The following is a 22,477-nucleotide window of genomic DNA, read 5'->3' on the forward strand; positions in this document are numbered from 1 at the left end:
GTTAATGATGATAATGCCTATCATCATATCTTTTTTAAAGATATTTTTTTCTTCTTATTTACAGTTATAATTTTTTTGGGAAAAAAATTTTTTCTTAATCAAAATTCGTCAATAGTTGATTGCCGCCTGAAGACATCCGGGGATAATATTTATTAATTTTTTTTTCTCAATGAATTTGTTTCTGTGCAAAGGAATGAATGAAATTCCGTTGTTGTTGTTTTCATTGATAAAAATTTAGAAATTTAAAAAATTTTGTTTTTCGTTGCAGCTTCTGTTTGATTTTTGATCCAAATGATTGAATGAACAAAAAATCTGAAATTATAGGACAACAAAATGTTTTTTTTTCAAATTTTATTAATTGAAAAAACAAAAATTAAACTATAAAACAAAGTTAACGATGATGATGTGAATGAATAATGTTTCCCAAGTCATTAATATTGTCGCTTTCAAATCAAATTCATTGATATTGATGATGATAGATTTTATCATCATCATCAATTGAAAAAAAAGATGAAAAATATGTGAATCGTTTTGAACCTTATCAATAACTAAACACATTCATTTTAATCTCTCTTTTTCTTTTCTCAATTCTCAATACCTCCAGTATCCAATGATCAGACGTCATCGATTGAAGGTCAAACGAATTATTATGAATTCGAATGTAATTTTATTTTGTAATCTATCATTTTTGCAGCAACAACAACAACAAATTATCGTTCATCTTATAATTGGTCACAATATGTGTGTGTGTATATCGGTGATCACAAATATCACACATTGATCGCGCCTAGCAATAGATTAATGATGATGATAACACATCATATACCATTAACACCACTTTTATATCAATCATTTTTATTTTTTTGTTGTGCAGAATTTATTCTGATCAAACACACCAACCAACACTGCCATCTGTCCATGTTGGAACAAAATATTTCTTTTTTGATTTTCTTTTTGGTAATTTTTATTATTTCTTAAATAAAATATACAGAAAGACAAAATGAATCATGTTTAACAACAGAAAAAAAGATAGAAATTCAACAACATTTGTTAATGAATTGAATTATGTGAAAAAAAATCGAAAATTAAAATTATTCGATATTGGTCGCTTAAGTGTATGTGTGTGGGTGTAAGTGATGTGTATGTTTGTGGGTGTAATGATTATGAGGTATATTTCCTGAAAATATTATGATACTAATCAAAAATGATTGAATTTTATATTTCAGTTTTTTCTTCAAAATAAATTATTTAACAATATTTCTAAAGGTTCAAATTGAAATTGGTAACATATGGTGTGGTCACCATTGGTCAAAATAATAAATGTTCATTATGATTGAACGAAAGAAAAAAAATTGATTGATTGATTTGTGAATGTGTTTGGTGTGTGTGTGTGTATAGAAATATTCTGGATTCCATCAGTGATTTTAATTTATTTGGAATTGAAATTCATTTGTTTCACAAAGTACATTCGTTACAGAATGTGTTTCCTGTGTGTGTATATCTTTATATCGGCTAAATGAAAAAGAATAACAAAACTTTGCAATTATTATTATGAATTTAACAGGATTGAAAATAAAACTATAGAAAAAAATGATGAATGAAAATGAAGATGACTATGATGATGATGATGATGATGATGATGATGATGATGATGATGATGATGATGATAGGAGAAGGAGAAAAAATATATATGGATTTATATCACGTAGTCATCATTAATTGTAATCAACTAAATGTGTGATTACATTTTCATAATTTACAAATCATGGTACTGTCCATCGAATGATAATCAAGAGAATTTAAATAATAAAAAAATGGTTTTTATTTCATTGATATCGATGATGACGATGAGAATGATGGTGGAATTTTTATAAATGTACATTTTTTGAATTTTGTTTTACACACCATGAAGAAAAATTCTGTGTGTGTGTTTCAGGTATGTATTCGGTGTTGGGCGTTTTTCAAGTTTTAGTTAACGTGTGTGTATGTGAGTTTATTGTGAGAATATAATGTTTGTGTATAAAACAATTATTTTCTTTCAAAAATAATTGATAGATATATATAGAATATATTAGGCAACAAATTATTTATTGAAATATCACCATTGAAAAAAAAATTGGTATTTTGTTTATGTGTTTTCAACAACAACGAATTGTGTTTGTGTAATGTTTATAAGTGATTTGATAAGAGAATTTTGAAAAACAAAATTTGAAATATGGACAATTAGTTTTTGTTTTTCTGTTTGTTAAAAAAAAAATTAAAATTTCCTATTTTTTTTGTATTATCGATTGATTTGTTATCAGGTATCGAATGATGTTGTCCGTAATACATTTGGTGTAAGATAATGTTTAGTATTGCTACTACTACTACTTGCAGTTTGAATTGTTTGCTGTACACCACTACTGCCAATACCGGAAGAATAATTTGGATTTGATGGACTTATATTTGATGTTGACCAAGATGGTCTTGATGATAGCCATGCAGCATCATTTGGATGTAAAAATGTATGTTTAGTTAAATGTGATTGTGTTAGTTGATGTGATGGGGATGATGATGATGTTTGTGGTGGTGGTGGTGGCTGTAATGATGATGATGATGGTGGTGGAAGTTGTTGAGATTGACTATCATCAAAACTATTACTAGCATTATTATTTGGAACATTAATATTCTGGCCATTAATCGTTAAATTTTCGACTAATGTTGGCAGTGAACTACGTTGATGTGGATTTGATAGTAGTGTTTTTTTGATCATTTCAGGTAATTGTTCAATTTGTTCATAAATAATTAATAAACGTTCTTCAAGTGTAAGAACTTTTGCATCAATTAATGTTTGTCTAGCATTAATATCCGATACGATTTCATAAACATTATTTTGTAACTAAAATAAATAAAAATAAAAATAAATAAAAAATAAGATTGTATTTTTATTTTTATTTTATAACACTTTATAAAGACACTGATGAATACATTGAATTTGACAAATATAAAAAACTATTTATTTTTTTATTGCAATTGTCAAAAATTATTAATATCAATTATTACCTTGGCCATGTCGGTGATTGTATTGGCATTGTCCATTAATTTTCTTTGATCCATTTTTACTTTTCGTAAACTATAAAATAAATAGAAATTTAAATTAAATTTCAACAAAATTTCAAACATTTAACAAACATTATTACCTGTAAATGGCAAGTAAAAATTTTCGTTGATGTGTCCGAACTCTAGATGTGTTAACTTTTTTTGTTAATTTTGTATTCTTATAGATTAACCATGTTTCACGTAAAACATTTGCTGCTGCATTTTTTAGCTAAATTTGGAACAACAACAATAAAAAAACATACGCACAAAATAAGAGATATAAACATACCCTTTTTGTTAGCTGTGTATCCATCATAAAATTGTGTACATGTTTTTCGGCTCGAGTTAATTCTAATTTTCTTGCAATAACAGCCACAACTAATGCAGTACAACCGGCACCCTTTATTATTATTATTTTTTTTGCAATAAACATTATTAGAATCAAAATAATAATGATAATAATACAGAATAATCGAAAATAAATTATGAGAATCATCACAAGATTTTGGAAAAAAAACAGAAAATAAAATAAAATGGAAAATCAATACTAAAGTGATTATGTATGTTGTTTTCATCATATGCATATGCATGCATTATAATGAAAATTTCGATTTTCTTGCTTCGGACAAAAAAAAAGATAAAAGCAAATAAAAAAAAATTGGCCTAATAATTCCAATTAATTAAGTTACAATATGATGATAATATTAATAAGAAACAGAACAGAATACATATAATATACATATCGACAACGAAAAATCATTATTATTTTCAAATAGTCATTAGGGAAATGGATTTATATATTTTTCTTCATTTTTTTTATCATAATTTTTCTGTTTACTTTTTTGAAAATTTTATTTCTATTCTAAATGTATATATGTTTATGGATTGAAGTTTGTTTTTTTTTTAGTTTGCAGTTACAATCATTTGATCAACTATACAACATACCATTAAACCGGAAAAGACGGCAATTCCACGGCCACAGTATCTAGAGAATTATCATCATTATTGTTGTTTGATATGGATTTTATTTTCGCATCAATAGAAAAAGAAAAAGAAATAAAGATTAAATTGATAATCAGAATATGTAAATAGGATGAAATTGAAAATTTTGATATCATTAAAAAAATAAAAATAAAACTTACGTATTAGGCACAATATCACCATAACCAATAGAAAGAAATGTGATTGCAGTAAGCCACATTGTATTCAATAGATTGGCATGTTCTTCATCATGATGTCTATATTATTTATTGGGAAGAGAAATGAATTACAAAGAAAAAAATCATTATTTAACAAAAACTATTTTAACTGAAACAATTTTCTTTTGTGTTGGTTGGATAAAACAAAAGTTTCAGTCCATCGGTATTGTTATCATCATCATCTTCATTATCGTATACAAAATAAAATCAATGTTTTATTTTGGAAATGACAAACAAAACAAAGCAAAACGAAACAAAAAAAAATCAATGAAACAAAAGATTAAAAAATCTTGATTGAATGATTTAGTATGATAAAAAAAAAGTCAATGGACCCAATAGATAATACATGCTGACAACTGCTAACAAGGACAAGGACCATAAATATCTAAAAAGCATTTATCATTGTCATTTTATTTTTTCATTTTAATGTTATTTATTCGGGTGAATGTTGAATTCAGATTGAAATTAGATTGATTAATATTTTGTTTGTGTGTGTGTGTTTGATCTAAACATTATTCAATTTCAATGATCGTTATAATCGAAACAACAACAAAAAAACAAACCAGGCCAAGATGTGAATGTGATCATTTTATCATTAATAATATTGTTTCCTAGCGTCAAAAAAAGGCGTCATCAAGGATGACTATTAAAAAGAAAGTTTCGTTTTTTTTTGTTCATTCATTTATTTATTCGACCAGATATCATTTCGGATGACGCCAATGTATGTTTTGGTAAGTGTAATGGTCATCACTAACAGAAGATAAAAGAAGAAGAAAAAAAAAGAATCCGATCTTTTTTTTCAAAAAGACAAACGAAAAGCTATTAAAAGATTTTTTTCTTTGTCTGACTAATGAAAAGATCATTATATAATCTAATCAGTTGAAATAATATATTAATTAAATTAACATGGAAAACTGAAGCAACAACAAAATCCCAAATTCATTTCAAAATTGGCCATATGTCAGAACAAAAGTTTTTTGTTTGAAATTTCAATGGAAACATCTATATCTCATCAACTACTTTATTTTTTTTTAATCGGATAAATGAAAGAATTAAGAATATTTTTTTTTGAAAACTTTGATTCACATAACATTGACATTCTTATGGCTGATTGATGTTTGGTAAGAGACATTCAGACAAAAAAAAAAAAACAAAAAAAATAGGATGGACAAAAAGTTTTTGATTTCATATTTTTTTTTCTTCAATGTAATGAAATATAATCATTATCATTATTTCATTCGATGACGATGGTTGAACAAATATTGTCTTTTTATTTGTCTCGAAAAAAATAATGATAATTATAATCTAGAATGAAAATGATATCCATAGATTTATTATTTATAATTCTAACCATAAAAATGTGAAAAATTCTATACATTTTCTTTTTTTTTGGATAAATGAAAATGATCATAGAATGAATACTTAACAATAACGTCATTAAGATAATGATCATTCGGATGAATCTTGAATAGAAATGTAAATGATCCAACCATAAGAATCACAATCATCATCATCATCATCGAAAACAGTAGCATAAATTATATGATTTTTTTTTTGATCCACAAATGTTCGATTACAAATCAATGATCATTAAACAAACATATCATTTGTGATTGTTATTTTTATGAAAGATTTATTATTTTTAATCACAAAGAACAAATAAAATTTACAAATCTTAATGTAAAATGAATGAAATACTATAGACAACAAAGACTGTTATTTAATGAAAAGTTATTATTAAAAATACCAGATTACGAAAATAAAATATTAATAAATTTCAATGCAAGAAAAGTAAAAACGATTACCGAAATTATAATTCTTTCGGTTTTCGTAAAATTACATTGACTTTATTTTCATTTATTTATTATATGACAATTGACACACACACACACACACACACACGCAAACATGTGACAAAACAATGACAAAAATGTAACACTCAGACCAAAAAATAAAAAGAATGGTCAGACTGATTGGATTTGAACAAATTATTATTGTAATAAATTGAATTGAATCATCCTGATTATTGTTGTTTTTTTTCACATATTTCGAAATAACTGTCACTGAGAAAAAAAATAATCGTTTCAATGAATCATCATTCTCATTAAAATTGATTATATTTTTGTTTTTTTTATTATTATAAAATTTTTTTCCATTTCTAGTGTTCTGTAAGGCCAAATAACCTGTAATAATAATAATAATAATAATAATGATCCAGAATCAAGAAAAAAGTGGAAAAGATATTTTTATAACAAAAAAAAAAAAATGTCACACATTATGAAATAAAATTTTTTTTGTTGTTTGGATTATCATCATCAACCTGGTTTCTCAAGGGAAGAAAATTGTCGGTTTACAGGTAAAAAAAAATGAAAGTGTAGCAGCCGTTCCTGGAAATTCTTGACATTTAGATTATGAGTTTTTTATTTTTTTTTTTTTGAACATATAATTTTGATAATAATAATAATAACTAAAAAGTGAATTTTTTTAAAACGAATTTTTTTCCGAAGAAAAACCATAATCGTATATATAGAAATTTTTTTGTTCAACTATGTCTCTTTTTCTACTTCTACTTTTATTCTTTTCATTTTTTTTAATAATTTGCTTGATATGATTTTTTTTTTATTCTTTTGCTTCATTTCATTTTTTGAAAGAATTTAAATTTTATTTTATCAAGATTTTCATTTGGAAGGTATCTATTTTGATATACAATCAATGTAATAACAGTTATGTCATTGTCAATCAACCAAGCAATGATAAAAATTTTCTATAAAATTGATCAATTTGAATGGGAAACGATGATCGACAGTAGACTTTCAAATGGTAATTATTTTAATTTATTTTGAAAAGAAAAGAATGATTACAAAAGAACAACACATACCGTTCACATAAACGCATTGTCCATGATCCAATAATCCATAATGATACTAATACAACCATTAAACATGTACCTGGACAAATTGTCATCAATGTTTTCAATACAAAACGTGTATTAAAATTGATACGATTTAATGCACCAATACTACGTGATGAGGCATCCGTGAATAATTTGCTATGTAATAACATAACACGACATATGAGATAAAGGCGTAAAAACATAGGCAATGATAATATGACATCGACAGGCACCTTGATTATTATTAGTTAAAAGAATATAATAAAAATTATTTCTTGTTTGTTGTTGCTACACTTACCGTAACCGATCTGGTTTCAAAACGTCCACCATGATTGACAAGTTTTGTCGTCCAATCGAATTCATATTTACCCGGTATTGGATGTACAGAACAAATGAATAATTCTAAACATATTAATGCAATACGTTGTGATGTCATTGCAATTCGCCAATCTTCCAGACAATTATCAATCATGAATAGCTAGAAAAAAGAAGAGTTTTTTTTGAATTTAAATGTTGTTGTTGTTGTCTAATTAGTGAATTTTATGAAAAAAACATACCTGTACTTCTAATGAATGATAGGCAAGAATTAATCCTAATAATATTAATGTAGAAACAGTTATTAACGTCTTTACTGCATATGAGTAGACGGAATCCTTGAATGAATTTAAATTTTTATTTTTTTTCAAGCACCAATAATGATAATAAAAACAGAAAATAAAATAAAAAAGAATTTTGAAAAAAAACTCAAATTAGAATTATAATGAAAAAATCGTTATTCTTTCATGACAGTAACATTAATTATGGCCTAATCATTAGAGGATAACATTCATTCATTCATTTACAAAGATAGTTATGCAAATTTAATTAATTTAAATATTCATTATTCTTGGAATTTAATTAATGAATATGATTTGAAAATACTTTTGGGGATAGCCAATAAATTAATGACTAATGAATATAATTTATTTTTGTTTTTTTTTGGTTTATTGTTGTTGATAATTGGAAGAAAAAAAAATTATAATTTTTAATTAAAAGTAAAAATGGACATTCAAATGAAATTCTTGATAAAAGCCCGAGAATAATAATAAGGATTCTCTTGCTGAATGAAAAGAAGAAAAAGCGATAATTCAAAAACATTATGAATAAAATGAATGTAGAAAACACAAACAATCAATGATCATGAAAGAAAAACCGACTGATGCTGAGCAGTAATCAATTTGTTGCAAATGAAACCCGACACACAATATATTTGTGATAATGATCGAAATTGATTTTTTTTTTGTTTCCACTATTTTCACTCAAAAATTTTCAATCATCTGAAGGGATTCATCATTATTATTGTTCAGTATTGGAATTCATTTGATTTTGAAAAATTTAAGCTTTTGTTTCGTTCTTTTTTTTGCAAACATTAGCAGAAAATAGATAAAATTCTATGATTTGCAAAAAAAAAGATAACAAAGCCTTACACAGAAATTATTCATTCAATGATTCATTTGGAAATAGCATTTCTTTTTTGAATCAAAAGTTTCATCAACTGTCCATTGATTCGTTTTTTTCTGTTCTGCAAAATTGAGTGTTGGGAAAAAACAGAAATAGAAAAAAATCACAAATTTGGTATGCAAAACAAATGTATCAAACACTTCAAATCCGAAAGAGAGAAAAAGAGAAAATATCTTCATTAGTTTCCTATTGTTTTCAATACTTTGAATAAATCAATGTTGCTTGAAGAATTTTGGCAAGAATTGTTTGTTTGTTTTTTTTTGTTCGAAAGCAAAAAAATTTCTTCTTTTTTTTTAAATTGCATGAAATTATTCGTCTTTTTTTGCATTTTAAATTATTGTTTGTTTTAAATGGCTCTTTTTTTTGCAAAACACAAAAAAAAATTCTTTGGTTGCTACTAATTCTAATAATCCATTAAGAGATATGTCGTATTTTTTTTGGTTCTTGAGTATACCAAATGATATATGGTTGTTTTTTTTGGAATGTTTGTTATAATGGTAACAATTATTTGTTGGGTGTTTGTGTCTGTGTTTGTTTACAAAGCAATTTTCAATTCAAAAATATATACGAACATTATTTTTATTTTTGAAGAGCATCATTCATATTATACTACAGTAAAACTAATTTCAATGTTATTTATATAATGAATGAATGAATGAATGTATGAATAAATGAATGAATTAATTGAAAACATTTATCATTAGTAAGGATCATCATCATCATCATCATCATCATAATCATTATTCTTATTCTCACTTCTTTAATTCAGTCATTTTTTTGACATATACAACAGAAGAAAAAAAACAATTCATTTTCCTTATTTCTTTATCCCTTTACTTCATCATCATTTACATTTGATAACATCCAGTCATTCAGGATTCAGAGACAAAATAGAAGATTCACAGAACAGAAAATGGAAAACAGGGCGATTCTGGACATTTAGTAGTAGAAAAAAAATTTGACAGCCCAAGAATATTAACCAAGACAAAATGTTCAACGAACCAAACAGTGGAAAAAAAACAACAACAAAATGATTGTTGACAATATAAAATGAATGAATGTAACACGACATCAATATAATAGATTCAGAAACAGAAAAGTGGAAAAAAAGTATATTTCCATTACAAATGTTAATGATTGCCAAAATCGATAATAACAACAACTGAAGAACAATTTCATCGTTGTTGTTCGAGAGAAAATGTTTATTTTACAGGTAGACGATATGATCGTTTTTTTTGTTTGTTTGTTGTTCATTTCGGTAACGGTAAATTTTTAAATTCTTTTCTTTTTTTTTCTTCCCAGACAAATTCATCAAAGTGGAAAATGATCTTTTTTTTCTGATTTGAAAAACTTTTTCTTTTTTTGCTACTGTTTTGCCATTGTGCTCACATAATGATTCAAGCTCAGTATTCTATTAATATTAATTAAAATCATATTTACAAATTTGTACCAAAATGATAGGACATTAATAAAAGAAACTTGATTTTTGTTGTTGTTGTTGTTGTTGTATTATAAAAATAGAGGTTCTCTATAGTAAACACTTGTGTGACATATGTTTTTTTTTGTTCGTGTATATCATGATGGCGATTGTAAATTTTCCTGTCAGGTCTCTATGGTTACACTAACATAAATATCAAAAAGCAAAAAAAAAAAAAATTCACCAGAAATTTAACCATCTGAACCCGAGTGAAGAAAAGAAAAAAGAGAATTGAAAATTTTCAATTCTAATCTGTAAAAAACAAGTGAAAATGAAAAACTTGTCAAACAGTAAAAAAAACAATGTTATCAAATGATACATTATAGATGACGTTTTTTTTTATTTCGAGAATTTTCCCTGGAATTCTTTTTCCTATAGTACTATTTCCTGAAGGGAGATAAATAAATTTCATTGAAACTTTTGATGATTACTTATCCATATAATGATAAAATTTGCACTGTTGTGAACACACGTGTTTATTTTTTGATTGTTTTCTTAATTTGCAATTTTCGTTAATTATACCTTATTAATTGGTATCATTCTTTATCGTATTCATCATTTTCTGATTCTTGGTGGTTGCTATTGTTCTTGTTCATATTTTGGTGTCTATTTTTGTCAAGAACAATGACAACCAATTTTTCTTCGAATTTTCTTAAGAATTGTGATTGTGCCGTAAAATGGGTTAAGTACCTAGATGATTTATCAAAAATGCATGGTAATACAGGTATTAATCCTTATAAAGCTGATTTGGCGAATTGTGCTGTTTTCATCGAATCTTTGGTTTCATCGGCTAAAGCAACAGTTGATTATCTTGAAAAATCTGTTTCGGACTTGAATAACAAAAGTTATGCACAAGTTGTACGCAATGTTACTGATAATAATAATGGTAAAAAAACCGAATTTGTATGTATTGTGGAACCCGAAGAAGGTAATGCCTCAATTATTGATTCTAATCAAACGATCAGCTGTTTTAAAGGTGCGATCTCAAGTAAAAAAATTGCTGAATGTGGAGTAAAAATTAATAAACAAATACCGATCCGAAATAAAAAAGTCTTAATAAAATGTGATACAAAATCCGATTGCTTAAAAATTCAAGAAGAAATTGCTAAGGCTAAATGTGGTATAAAAGCCAAAATTCCTAATAAACGTAATCCACAATTGAAGATTCTGGGCGTCGAAAAAGATGTTCTGGACGCTGAAATTGTTGAACTTATTTCCTCTCAAAATGATCAAGTTAAAAGCTGTTTAAATCAAAAGGAACAATTTTTAAAATTTGCTTTCTCAAATGATGACAAAGTTGGCACAAAAATGGTATTACTTGATGCTTCTCCTCTTGTTTGGCAAGTCTGTGTTGGTCTTGGCAAGCTTTTCATCGGATACAAGTGTTGTCCTGTTATGAATAATGTAACTGTACGTCAGTGTCTTAAATGTTTACGATTTGGTCACAAAACAGTCAATTGTACTAATGCTCCAGTTTGTTTCAAATGCAATCAAAATCATGAATCAAAAGATTGTTCTGTTACTGACCAAATATCGTCTTGCATAAATTGTATGTGGTCTAACCAGCATCGTCCTAGAAGATCTAATGCTAACGTTGATACAGGCCATTCGGTTTTTAGTAAAGACTGTCCCCATTACAAACTGGCGCTTGAGCGCATTAATAATAGTATTGATTATGGCTATTGATCAAGAAAAGATAAAAATTCTGAATCAAAATCTTCAACATAGTCTTAAATCAACGACAGTCTTTACTACTAATGCTGAATATTTACATTCTTCTGTCTTCTGTATACAAGAACCACACTTCTCGGATTCGTTGAATGGTTTTCCTTGTTTTAATAAGGTTCATCATGTGACGAATCCGAGAAGTGCTATTGTGTCAACCTTTGATTTATTTAAAATTGATCAATTCACGACATCAACTTGTGCTTGTGCTATTGTTAATTGTTTTAAACCTTTTATTCTTTGTTCGGTCTACTTTTCTCGTAATGATGGTTTGTCTTGTTTGGAACAGGATCTGGCACATATTGATAATTTGATCACGTCTTTTCGTCTTATCCAGTTATAATTACGGGAGATGTAAATGCTCATCATACAGTTTGGGGCAGTGAAGTTAATGATGAACGTGGTACGATGGTGATGGATTTGATCCTTGGTCAAAATATGATTTTATTGAATGATGGCTCGGTGACATTTGATAATGACAGACATCAGAGTGCAATAGATATTACTTTTGTAAATCAAAATGCATTATCATTAGTTTCTGACTGGAAAATAGAAGATGTGGTTTCTGGTTCTGATCATCGTTTATTTTCTTTTTGTTATAATTCATCTTTGTCGTTTAATTCAAAATCTTTAACACGAAAATTTTATACAAAAATATTGATTGGTCCAATTTTCGTCACGCTGCCTCTAATCTCTCTGTTTTTGCAGATTCCGTAAACAATATAATGTCATATGATCAAATTGATTTGTTTGTGAATAATTTTATGCTTTCTTTGATGCAGATTTGTAATGATTGTTTACCTATTTTGAAGCAAAATTTAACCAAAAAGAAATTGTCGTCGGAGCTGATTGCTAAATTGTCCTTGCTTAAGTGTCTAAGACGTAGATTTCAGCGGCAACGTAATACTACGAATAGAATTTTATGGCGTGACCGTTATTTAACATGTGTTAAAGATTTTAAGGAATCATTGTATTTATCGAAAATTAATGCTTGTAAGGAGTTCTTCTCCTCGCTTGATCGTAATAATATTTGGAAAAGTGCTTATCGTTTCTGGAAAAACCCTTCAATGACTAATCAAACACTAACAACTATTAAAAAAGATGATGATACGTGTACCATTCTTCCTATTGATACTGCTAATTATCTTTTGGATAAATTTTTTCCGAATCTTTCACACGATCTTGATGATCCTATCCATGCATGGTATTGTTCTTCCTGTTTAACTGAAAATGATTTATTGATCACTGATAAAGAAGTCGATTATGCAATCAAGGTGGAAAATGACGCTAAAAGTCCTGGTTATGATGCGATTTCCGCCAACATTATCAAATCGATTCATTCACTTTTCCCTTCATTTTTAAAGTCATTGTTCAACAAATGTTTATTTTTTGCTAATTTTCCCAAATGTTGGAAAAAATCTATAGTGAAACTGATCCCGAAAAATATTGGAAATAGTTATAGACCAATTTCTTTACTTCCCGTTTTGGGCAAAATTTTTGAGGGGATCATTGCACGCCGATTACAACATTTTCTGCTTTCTAATTCTAAATTATCGTATGTACAATTCGGATTTCTACCCCAAAAATCAACAGAATTGGCTTTGTTTTCGCTTGTCGATAAAATGAAGCGTGTTTTCGACAACAAATCTTTTGCATTTATGGTTTCTTTGGATATTAAAGGAGCCTTTGATAGTGCCAGATATGATATCATTTTGCAAAGATTACGAAATTTCGAAATTCCGCCTAATATTTATGCTGTAATTGTTGATTATTTCAAAGATCGTATTGTGGAATTGCCATTATTGAATGTTATGGTATCAAAACGAGTTACTGGTGGTTGTCCACAAGGAGGGAAGATTTCCCCTTTATTATGGAATGTTTTGCTCGATGATTTGCTCAAATTACCACTACCTTCCAATTGCTTTTTACAGGCTTATGCAGATGATACCATTTTGTTTTGTGAGCATAGGAGCATTGAAAATTGTGCGTTTTTAACTAACAATGCTTTACAGATTATTGAACAATGGGGTTTGAATAATGGTCTTGTTTTTAATCCTATGAAAACACAAGCTATGATGGTAACAAAACGACGTAATTTCGTTCTTCCGGATCTTTTCTTGAATGGACACATGATTAATATAGTACGTTGTATCAAAATTCTTGGCGTTCTGATTGACTCCAAATTAACTTGGAATGATCATATTTCTTATATTAAATCGAAAGCCATGAAAATTTATAACCTGATAAGATGGAAACATGGATCAAATTGGGGTTTGAGTTTTGATGTACTACGCACTATTTATCTTCAAGCAATAGAACCTATTATTTTATATGCTTGTCCGGTTTGGTCGGATATTTTGAATTGTTCAACCAAATGTTGTAGTCTTTTAAGTTTGCAACGTTGTTTTGCTATTAGTATGATTCGAGCTTACCGCACTGTTTCTTTGGAAGCTGCTTTAGTCATTGCTAATATTCCACCTATTGATCTGAAGATTCTTTATTTTACTAAAATTTTTGCTATCAAACATGGTCTTTCTTCAGAACATATTTATCAGTTGCCGGTTGATTATTCTGTTACAGTTCATCCTGCTAAATTTAATATCTTATTTGATTTTTGTGGATCCGACGTCTTTGATAATGATCGTAATAGTTCTGGTTATACCATATATACAGATGGATCGAAAATTAATGATGAAGTTGGTTCCGCGGTCGTTATTTTTGCTAATGATGAAAAACGTTCTCCTCTTTTGGTATTGACCTATCGTTTAAATAGTAATTGTTCAGTGTATCAAGCTGAACTTTTCGGAATTTGCAATGCTATATCCTGGGTCATCGAGAATGGCGTCTCGGATGCAGTTATTCTTTCCGATTCCAAGTCTGCTATCCAATCTATCTGTAACTTTCATTCTACTAATTTTTTGGTACAACTTATTTTTAAGATGGTTGCTGATTATACCGGTCGCATTTGCATAAAGTGGATAAAGGCTCATAATGGTTGCTTCGGTAATGATTTAGCTGATTTTTACGCCAAGCAAGCTACTCTTTTGATGGATGTTTCTTTCGATCTTCTTCCTCTGTCTTTCGCGCATCGTAATTTAAAATCCTTAATGATTAACAATTGGCAACAGAATTGGACTACAACAACTAATGGCTCGTGTACTAAGAAATTTTTTCCTACTATTCAACATCGATTGGATTCTTGTTTGATACCAGGTTTTATCATTACTCAATTTTTAACGAATCATGGAAAATTTAATCAATATCTTTCGCGTTTCCGTATTTCAAATTCTTCCGTTTGCAATTTTTGTTCTTGTCAAGTTCAATCATCACTGCACCTAATTAACAATTGTAATCGTTTTGCATATGAGAGATTTAATTTTTATAATTTGATAAATTCCGATGATTGTACATATTTTTGTAACTCTAATAATTTTGATCATTTTTTGAAATTTGTTTTTTCATTTATAATAATCTTTGAATTTTGTTATTTTTATTTTTATTTATTTTTTCCCCCCTATAATTTTATGGAATAGGGGTTTTTGTTTATTAAATTCAAATTCAAAATTCAAATTCAGATTACTTATCCATCGTTCGAATCTTTCACATGAATGAATTTAAAGAATAGGTATTATAATAATAAAAAATTTAATTAAACATAACTGAATTAGCTTTTTTCTCTCACTCTCTATCTTGAATCGAACTACTGATCTTTGATTAGAATCGAAATCGAAAATATATTCGGGTTGTTGTTGTTGTTGTTTTTTTTCAATATTCTTGTTTCAATTTGGAAACAACAACAAAGTACAGGTATTTTTTTTTTTTTTTTGATTACAAATAAAGAATATTTAGCACATTTCGTCGGCATAGTAATCAAAATGGATTACAATCTGATAATAAACACTATTCACAATTCTATACATGTTATGTAGAAAAATTCACACCATTTTTTTTTCTTCATCTTTCATTTCTCTAATAAATGAACAAAACATAACGGTTGAAAATAGTCAAAATGATATAATTTTTTTTTGTTGACAAAATGAATGGAATTATATGAATATTAATGTGAATGAATGTTAGGAAAGAGAATATCATCAAAGAAAGAAAAAAAAATCAATCAATGACGGTTGAATATTTGAATATTTGAATTCATTGATTGAAAAATAATTTAAATTTATAATACAAACCTTTTCATAGATGTGTGGTAATGATAATTCATTTTCAAAAACCATTAATAATATACCCAATAAGGCCATTAATAGTGAATAATCACTGATTCGTTTACGTTTTTCGAATAGGGCCTTACGGCGACCTAAACGATAGCCCACATTGGGCTTATGGAAGCCACTTTTATTTGTTGTGGATTTTTTCTTGTCACTATCTAATGAATTAGAGGCAAATGAACGTTGTGAATTGAATGGTTGTGGTGATCGATGATCAGTGGTTGCATTCATTAGAGGTGTACTAGCATCGGCTGTAACATCTAATGAATTTGTGGCGATATATGCGCCCTTATCTTCAGCTGGCATTGATAATGTTGATGCATTTCTTAACTGACGAAATTGACGAAGTGCACCATTGATTCGTAATGAATCAGCTGCAATTTCAGCAATTTCATTATCCAGTACGGATGTACGATGATGGCCTGAATATTGACTTGTAATACTATGATTATGATGAAATGGATGATTTTGTGGTTGATGATGATGATAATGATGATGATGATGATATAAACAGTTTGGCGCACAATTCTGTGATCGAAATAATGTCGTTGTTGGACTGTACACTAGATGCGAACTTAAAGCATATGGGCCTTGTGATGACAGAGGACACGAGCTCAGGTAGTTAGACGATGTACCCGAGTGACAATTCGAAGCCATCATAGGTTGTATCTCGTTACAACTACTACTATTGTTATTATTATTGTTATTGTTATTACTGTTGTTGTTGTTGTTGTTGTTGTTATTTGGATTAACATTGAGAGCGTGCGTGGATAATCGCATCGACTCCCGAGATACTGTACGTGTGAGGAAACTATGTTCCAAACGGGAACTCAACAATGAACGCGCATGCGATGGCCAGAGATGGCGCTTGACACGAGGGCTGACCCGACAGACGTATCCGCTACCGCCGCTAGTAACGTTACCAACATAATTAACAGTACCCGAACCAGATCCTACTACTGTACCAGAACCACCACTATTCATACCCGAAGAAGTAGGACCACCACTTATCGAACATCGATGTCCTCCGACCGTCGACGTTGAAATCAATGTATTTGTTCGGGAGAATGAACCACGGTTACTACTTGTAATACTTGAATCACGACGAATCAAACTTGAGTTATTGCTATTTAAACTTGAATTCAAATTTGTGGTTGCCATCATCATCAATGATATACGATCAGGAAGAATATCTGGACAAGAACGATGATTTGGATGATTATTCAATGGCTGTAATTCGATCAATGATGATTGTTCTGTTGTTAGCTGTTGTTGTTGTTGTTCTTGGACAGCGGATAACGATGACAAAGGCGGTGATGAACATTCAATTGAATTTCCATCAATTTTAGAAACAGAATCAATAGCATTTGTCGTTGACAATGATGGTGGTGGTGATATCAATTCGATCGATGGTACAACTGTACGTTCCGGTTCCGAATGCATTCGTTCAAATATCAAAGTTGATGATGATGATGTTGTTGGCTGATTAATAGCATTATAACTATGTGTTAAAAGAATATTTTTTTTATTTGTGCCAAAATTTGATTGTCTTGTTAATAATGATGATGATGTTGTTTGTTTATGTGGATGTGGATGTGGTTGATGATGATAATAATGAGGATGATGTTGTTGCTGTTTTTGTTGTTGTTGTTGATGATGATACATGATCGAATTGAATTCATCATTTTTTTGTTGATTGATTTCATCATTTGTTACAATAACCACACTATTTTCTAATGAATATTCTCGTTGTTGATGACGATTATGATAGTGATTGTCTGTTTCTTGATTTTTATTATTATTATTATTATGTTGATCTATCAATTCTTTTGAACAAAATAAATCGATTGAACTTTGTTGTTGCAGATGTTGTTGTTGATGATGATGATGATGATGAGAATGATGATAATCATGTAATTCTAACAATGATGATGATGGTAATGATGGTGAACTAGGTGGATCATAATCAAATATAAAACATGGTGCTTGTGGTATTGGTGGTGCTGATTTTGCTGTTGTTCCAACACCACCACCATCTTTATTTTCAATATTACTATCAACATCATCATCATCATCGGGAAAATAATCAGTAGAAGCAGCAACAGCTGCAACTTCTGCAGTTGTCACAGTTATATTATTATTATTATTCGAACTGAAAATCTGATTATTACTGGTCGTTGTCATAATATTTGCTATTAATGTTTTTGGTGGTACAATTGTAGGCGGTACGATTACCGAATTCGATGTTGTTGCTGTTGTTGTTGTTGTTGATATAAACAAATTTTTCAATAATGGCGTACTACTGATTAATTTTGATTGGTCATCACCATAACCACGATAATTTTTTTCAATTTTTTTCATTTTTTTATTATCATTATTCTTGTCGCCATTATCTTCAACACCATCATTATCATTATCATCATCATCATCATTACCACCGCCTACTTTATTAGCTCCACCAACACATTTATCATTATTATTATTATTATTGGATTTTGTCAATGTTTTTATTGTTGTTGTTGTTGTCATTGCGTCTGTTATAGTTGCGTTTATTATAGTATTTGTTGTTGTTGTTGTTGTTGTTGCGGTTATTGTTGCTATTTCTGATGATAATGATGATGACGATGACACCGTTGTCGTCGTAACTGCTGCTGATGATGATGATGTTGTTGTTGTTGTTGTGGTTGCAGCAATCGTAAACTTTTCATTAGTTTTTGTTGTTGTCGTTGTTGTTTTAGTTTTTGATGAGGACGACATTCTCATTGATCGATTAAATCGACATCTTTCATCATTTTTTTTTAATTCTATTATATATTCTATATATGGTTGTTGTTTTGTTGTTTCGATTCTTTTCACATTTTTCTTCTTTTTTTTTGAAAAAATAATATTTGCTATTATTATCGTTACCATCGTAACAGAAAATTATGATTTACATTTTCCCAGTTTGTTGTAACAACTATCAACAATGTTGATTGTTATGACCAATTGTGATTAGATTCTATTATTCATTGTTGTTGTTTAGAACGATAAATTACCATTATTGACCGAATATTCTGTCAGCCATTTCATCATCGTCACCTGCATTAGACAGATAAAATATGACAAAAAAAAAGAAGAAGAAAATAAAAATCTTATTTTTCGATAATCTTTCTATAATTTTCAATTTGTGTTTTTTTTGGGTGAATCATTTTACTCTTAAATCATTATAATCATCATTATAATCATGAATTCATTCAAACATGCATTATTAATTCATTCATTTATAAATTATAGAATAATTTTTTCATTATGATATTTTTTAATGGTTTTATTATCATTTAAAACAAAATTCTTTATAATATTGTCTATATGAATGTATTACAATATTAAAACATTTTTTTCATACCAAACAATATCGATTCTTTATAATTGTCAATGTTGAATTTTTGACCACAAATGAATAATTCAATCCAGTGATTGATAAAGTTGCAGATTCAAATTGAATACATTTTTTTCTTTTGTTTCTTATCAATTTGCTGATCACAATTAATTTGATCAATCCAAACAAAATGTGACAAATCAAATCAAACTTTTTTTTTAAAAAAATGATTATCAAAAGCAAAAGATAAAGGCTTTTCAATTGAATTAAAACGAATAACATTCACACATTTGATTGAATGAAATTATTATTAATAAATTCATATTATGATGATGATGATTATCATTATATTATAATGATGACAGCAGCTGTGATGATAATGATGATAGGCACATTATGAAATTAACACATTAAGAATCGAAAATGATTAAATTAAATTAATGATATTTTTTTTTCTTTTCTCTATCTCACTATTTTTTTTCAGTTGAATTCAATTGAAGAAATTATTCAATTGTGTAACAAATGTATTTTCAAAATTTGATTCCATTTTTATTCAGTTCATAATTATGACAAGAATAACAATAATTTGATGATGATTTTTCCGGCACACACACACACACAAAAACTTTGACAAGAATCTTGATTTAGAATCAAATTAAATTAATGAAATTAAATGAAATTGAAGACAGGAGAAACAAAAAAATGTAAGAAGGAAATTTAGAGAAAATAAAAAATATTTGAACAAAAAGTAAAACAAAGAGGATAGATTCTCAAATAACAAAACAAAACTAAATAAAACTAAATAAAACAAAACTGAAAAAAAATTTAAAAAAAACACGAGTTTTTCAAACTAATTCATTGTAAAAATTTTCTGTTTCAAAATACACAAACACACACATGGCACAGGTTTTTTGTTATATTCTATATTTATTCATTCATTCATTCATTTTTTTTGGCGGGCATAGTCAATGAGAATGATGATGTTTAGTGAATGTTTAAAGATATTGATTCTTCTACATTTTTTTTTGGCTATTCTTTAAAAAACAAGTTTTTTGTTTTGCTTTGTTTTTTCTTTCCAGTTTTCATATTTCCGTATATCTAAACAGAATAACAGAATACAACATCTATTGTATTTGAAGCAAGAACAACAACAACAACAACAACAACATTGACATTTTGAATTCACCATGTATTTATTTTTGCCACTTCTTTTCAATGGATGCGAGATATTTGGTTTGGTTTGGTTGATGCTGATATTTGTAGTCGTTATGGATTTTTATCTCATCATGTTTTTTTTTCTTGCGATTCAATATTGATGTTGATGTTCCATAAATTATTATCGGATATTATAACAAACTTCAAAACAGTATAGAAATAAATTATATTAGTTATACACACACACATGGTATATTTGGTTTTTATTCAATGTTGATGTCATCTTTTACACACACACACATCGTCCAGGATCGTCATGATAAAAACACATGCACAGACACATACACACATGCGGTATATTTTCATTCAAATATAATCCAGATATTTTAACAATAGAAATGATATAATGAAAAAATGAAAACGTTTACGAAGGTTTTTTTTCTCTTCTCATTCGACCATTTCGAAAAAAAATATATTAATGCACATGTGTCAATGATTGAATCTTTTTCTTTTTTTTTTGTTGGTTGTATTACCATTGCACGGCAGATAGAATCACGAAGCAAATGAAAGAACCAAGAGAGAAAAAAAACAATTTTTACTATCATCAGAAATATTAACGAAAACCGAAATGATAGAGGAAGGAAAAAAAAATACTATGAAAAATATGCACAGTGTACACATATAGTGAATTCTGGAGCAACTCGGTATATGATTATTATCATTAATATGATGATGATTATCATCATCATCATCATCATACACCGTAAACATACCCACATCTTTTGATTTTTTTTCTCTATTTCATTTTCCGTTATTTTGATAATATGAAAGTTTCAATGAATGGAAAAGAAATTCCCATCCAATGATGTTTTGTGCTATATGTTTTTTTTTTCGTTCATAAGTGTTGTGTTTGGTTTGTTGTTGTTCAATATAAATATCATAGTTGATCTTTCTTCTTTACGGAAACTAAACAAAAAAAAACCGGGAAACATGAATCTTTAAAATGAAAGAAAAAATCGAAATAGACAAGATACAAGATTCATTTTTCCTTGTTGACTTTCCACAGAATTGAATGAATGAATGAATGAATAAACTTGATTAGCAAATAATGTTTTTTTTCTTCAAATTCTGTTGTTGATTACGTTAACGAATTAGATTAGATTAGATAGAATAGATATCTATGTCAATCGCCAGAGGGCACCGGAGTTTTGTTTGTTTGTTGATCCATTTTTTTTTGTTGTTGACCAAAACCAGAAATTCTTTGATTGAATTCGTTTTTTTTTATTTTCTTAAGATTAAATTTGAAAATGATTTCATAAATAATTCATCATTCACATAAGAAACAACCAACAACAACAACAAAAAAGAAAGAAAAAGAATAACGATTTTTTGTTCGCCTGTTTATGATTCCTAATGAAATTAATTTTTCAAAACGGTCAAGTATATATGGTGGAAATCATAACAAAAAAAAAGAAAAAAAATTCAATTAAACTTGTTTCAAGAAATGTTCCTTATACATCATTTTTCTTCTTCTTATTATTATTATTGAGAATCACGATTTGAGAATGTCAAGAGAAAACATAAAATCTGCTTCAAATCAACACAACTGAAATACAATAATAACATATCGATAATATAAACATAAACCAAATATTTCGATTAGATTATATTTTTTGGGTAAACAACTTGAGTTTATGGTTTCATTTTACATTCTTCAATAACAATTCATCATTTGGAATTACAAATAATGAAATTGAATAGCAAAAAACAGAGCGAGAAAAAAAAATCAAAAAATTCATTGCAATCGTCAATCAACAACAAAAAAAATACGATGACCAAATAGAGAAAACAGTGAAATACAATTGCCAAAAT

At 28.1% G+C, this 22,477-nt stretch overlaps 1 protein-coding gene across 2 annotated transcripts; it reads right to left on the reverse strand.

The window, feature by feature from the left end:
- Positions 1 to 1,798: 1,798 nt before the first annotated feature.
- Positions 1,799 to 20,984, reverse strand: SK (small conductance calcium-activated potassium channel). Of its 2 annotated transcripts, none has more exons than XM_075819380.1 (11): positions 20,637 to 20,984; positions 16,057 to 19,170; positions 7,728 to 7,823; positions 7,469 to 7,648; positions 7,156 to 7,403; positions 4,221 to 4,316; positions 4,024 to 4,063; positions 3,368 to 3,478; positions 3,180 to 3,307; positions 3,043 to 3,112; positions 1,799 to 2,878 (listed from the first exon to the last, which is right to left on the reverse strand). In XM_075819380.1, the coding sequence occupies exons 2-11, from the start codon at positions 19,000 to 19,002 to the stop codon at positions 2,300 to 2,302; spliced, it is 4,494 nt and encodes a 1,497-aa protein (XP_075675495.1). In that variant the 5' UTR covers positions 19,003 to 19,170; positions 20,637 to 20,984; the 3' UTR covers positions 1,799 to 2,299. The 2 variants fall into 2 exon arrangements, with proteins under 2 accessions (XP_075675495.1, XP_075675494.1); XM_075819379.1 differs by lacking the exon at positions 20,637 to 20,984 and adding an exon at positions 19,478 to 19,612.
- Positions 20,985 to 22,477: the final 1,493 nt, after the last annotated feature.

Source organism: Dermatophagoides pteronyssinus, unplaced genomic scaffold (assembly GCF_027571235.1).
Source record: "Dermatophagoides pteronyssinus isolate colony J.1.1.1.1 unplaced genomic scaffold, Derpt_VIB-CSIC_2022.12 sq0003, whole genome shotgun sequence".
NCBI lineage: Eukaryota > Metazoa > Arthropoda > Arachnida > Sarcoptiformes > Pyroglyphidae > Dermatophagoides > Dermatophagoides pteronyssinus.

Excerpts from the sequence above, each read along its gene's own strand:
- SK (XM_075819380.1), bottom strand. The coding sequence starts at position 19,002 with ATGGTAACGATAATAATAGCAAATATTATTTTTTCAAAAAAAAAGAAG. Across the intron at positions 7,404-7,468 it reads TTGAAACCAGATCGGTTACG|GTGCCTGTCGATGTCATATT; the intron begins GTAAGTGTAGCA and ends ATAATAATCAAG. Across the intron at positions 3,479-4,023 it reads CCGTCTTTTCCGGTTTAATG|GGTGCCGGTTGTACTGCATT; the intron begins GTATGTTGTATA and ends ATAATAATAAAG.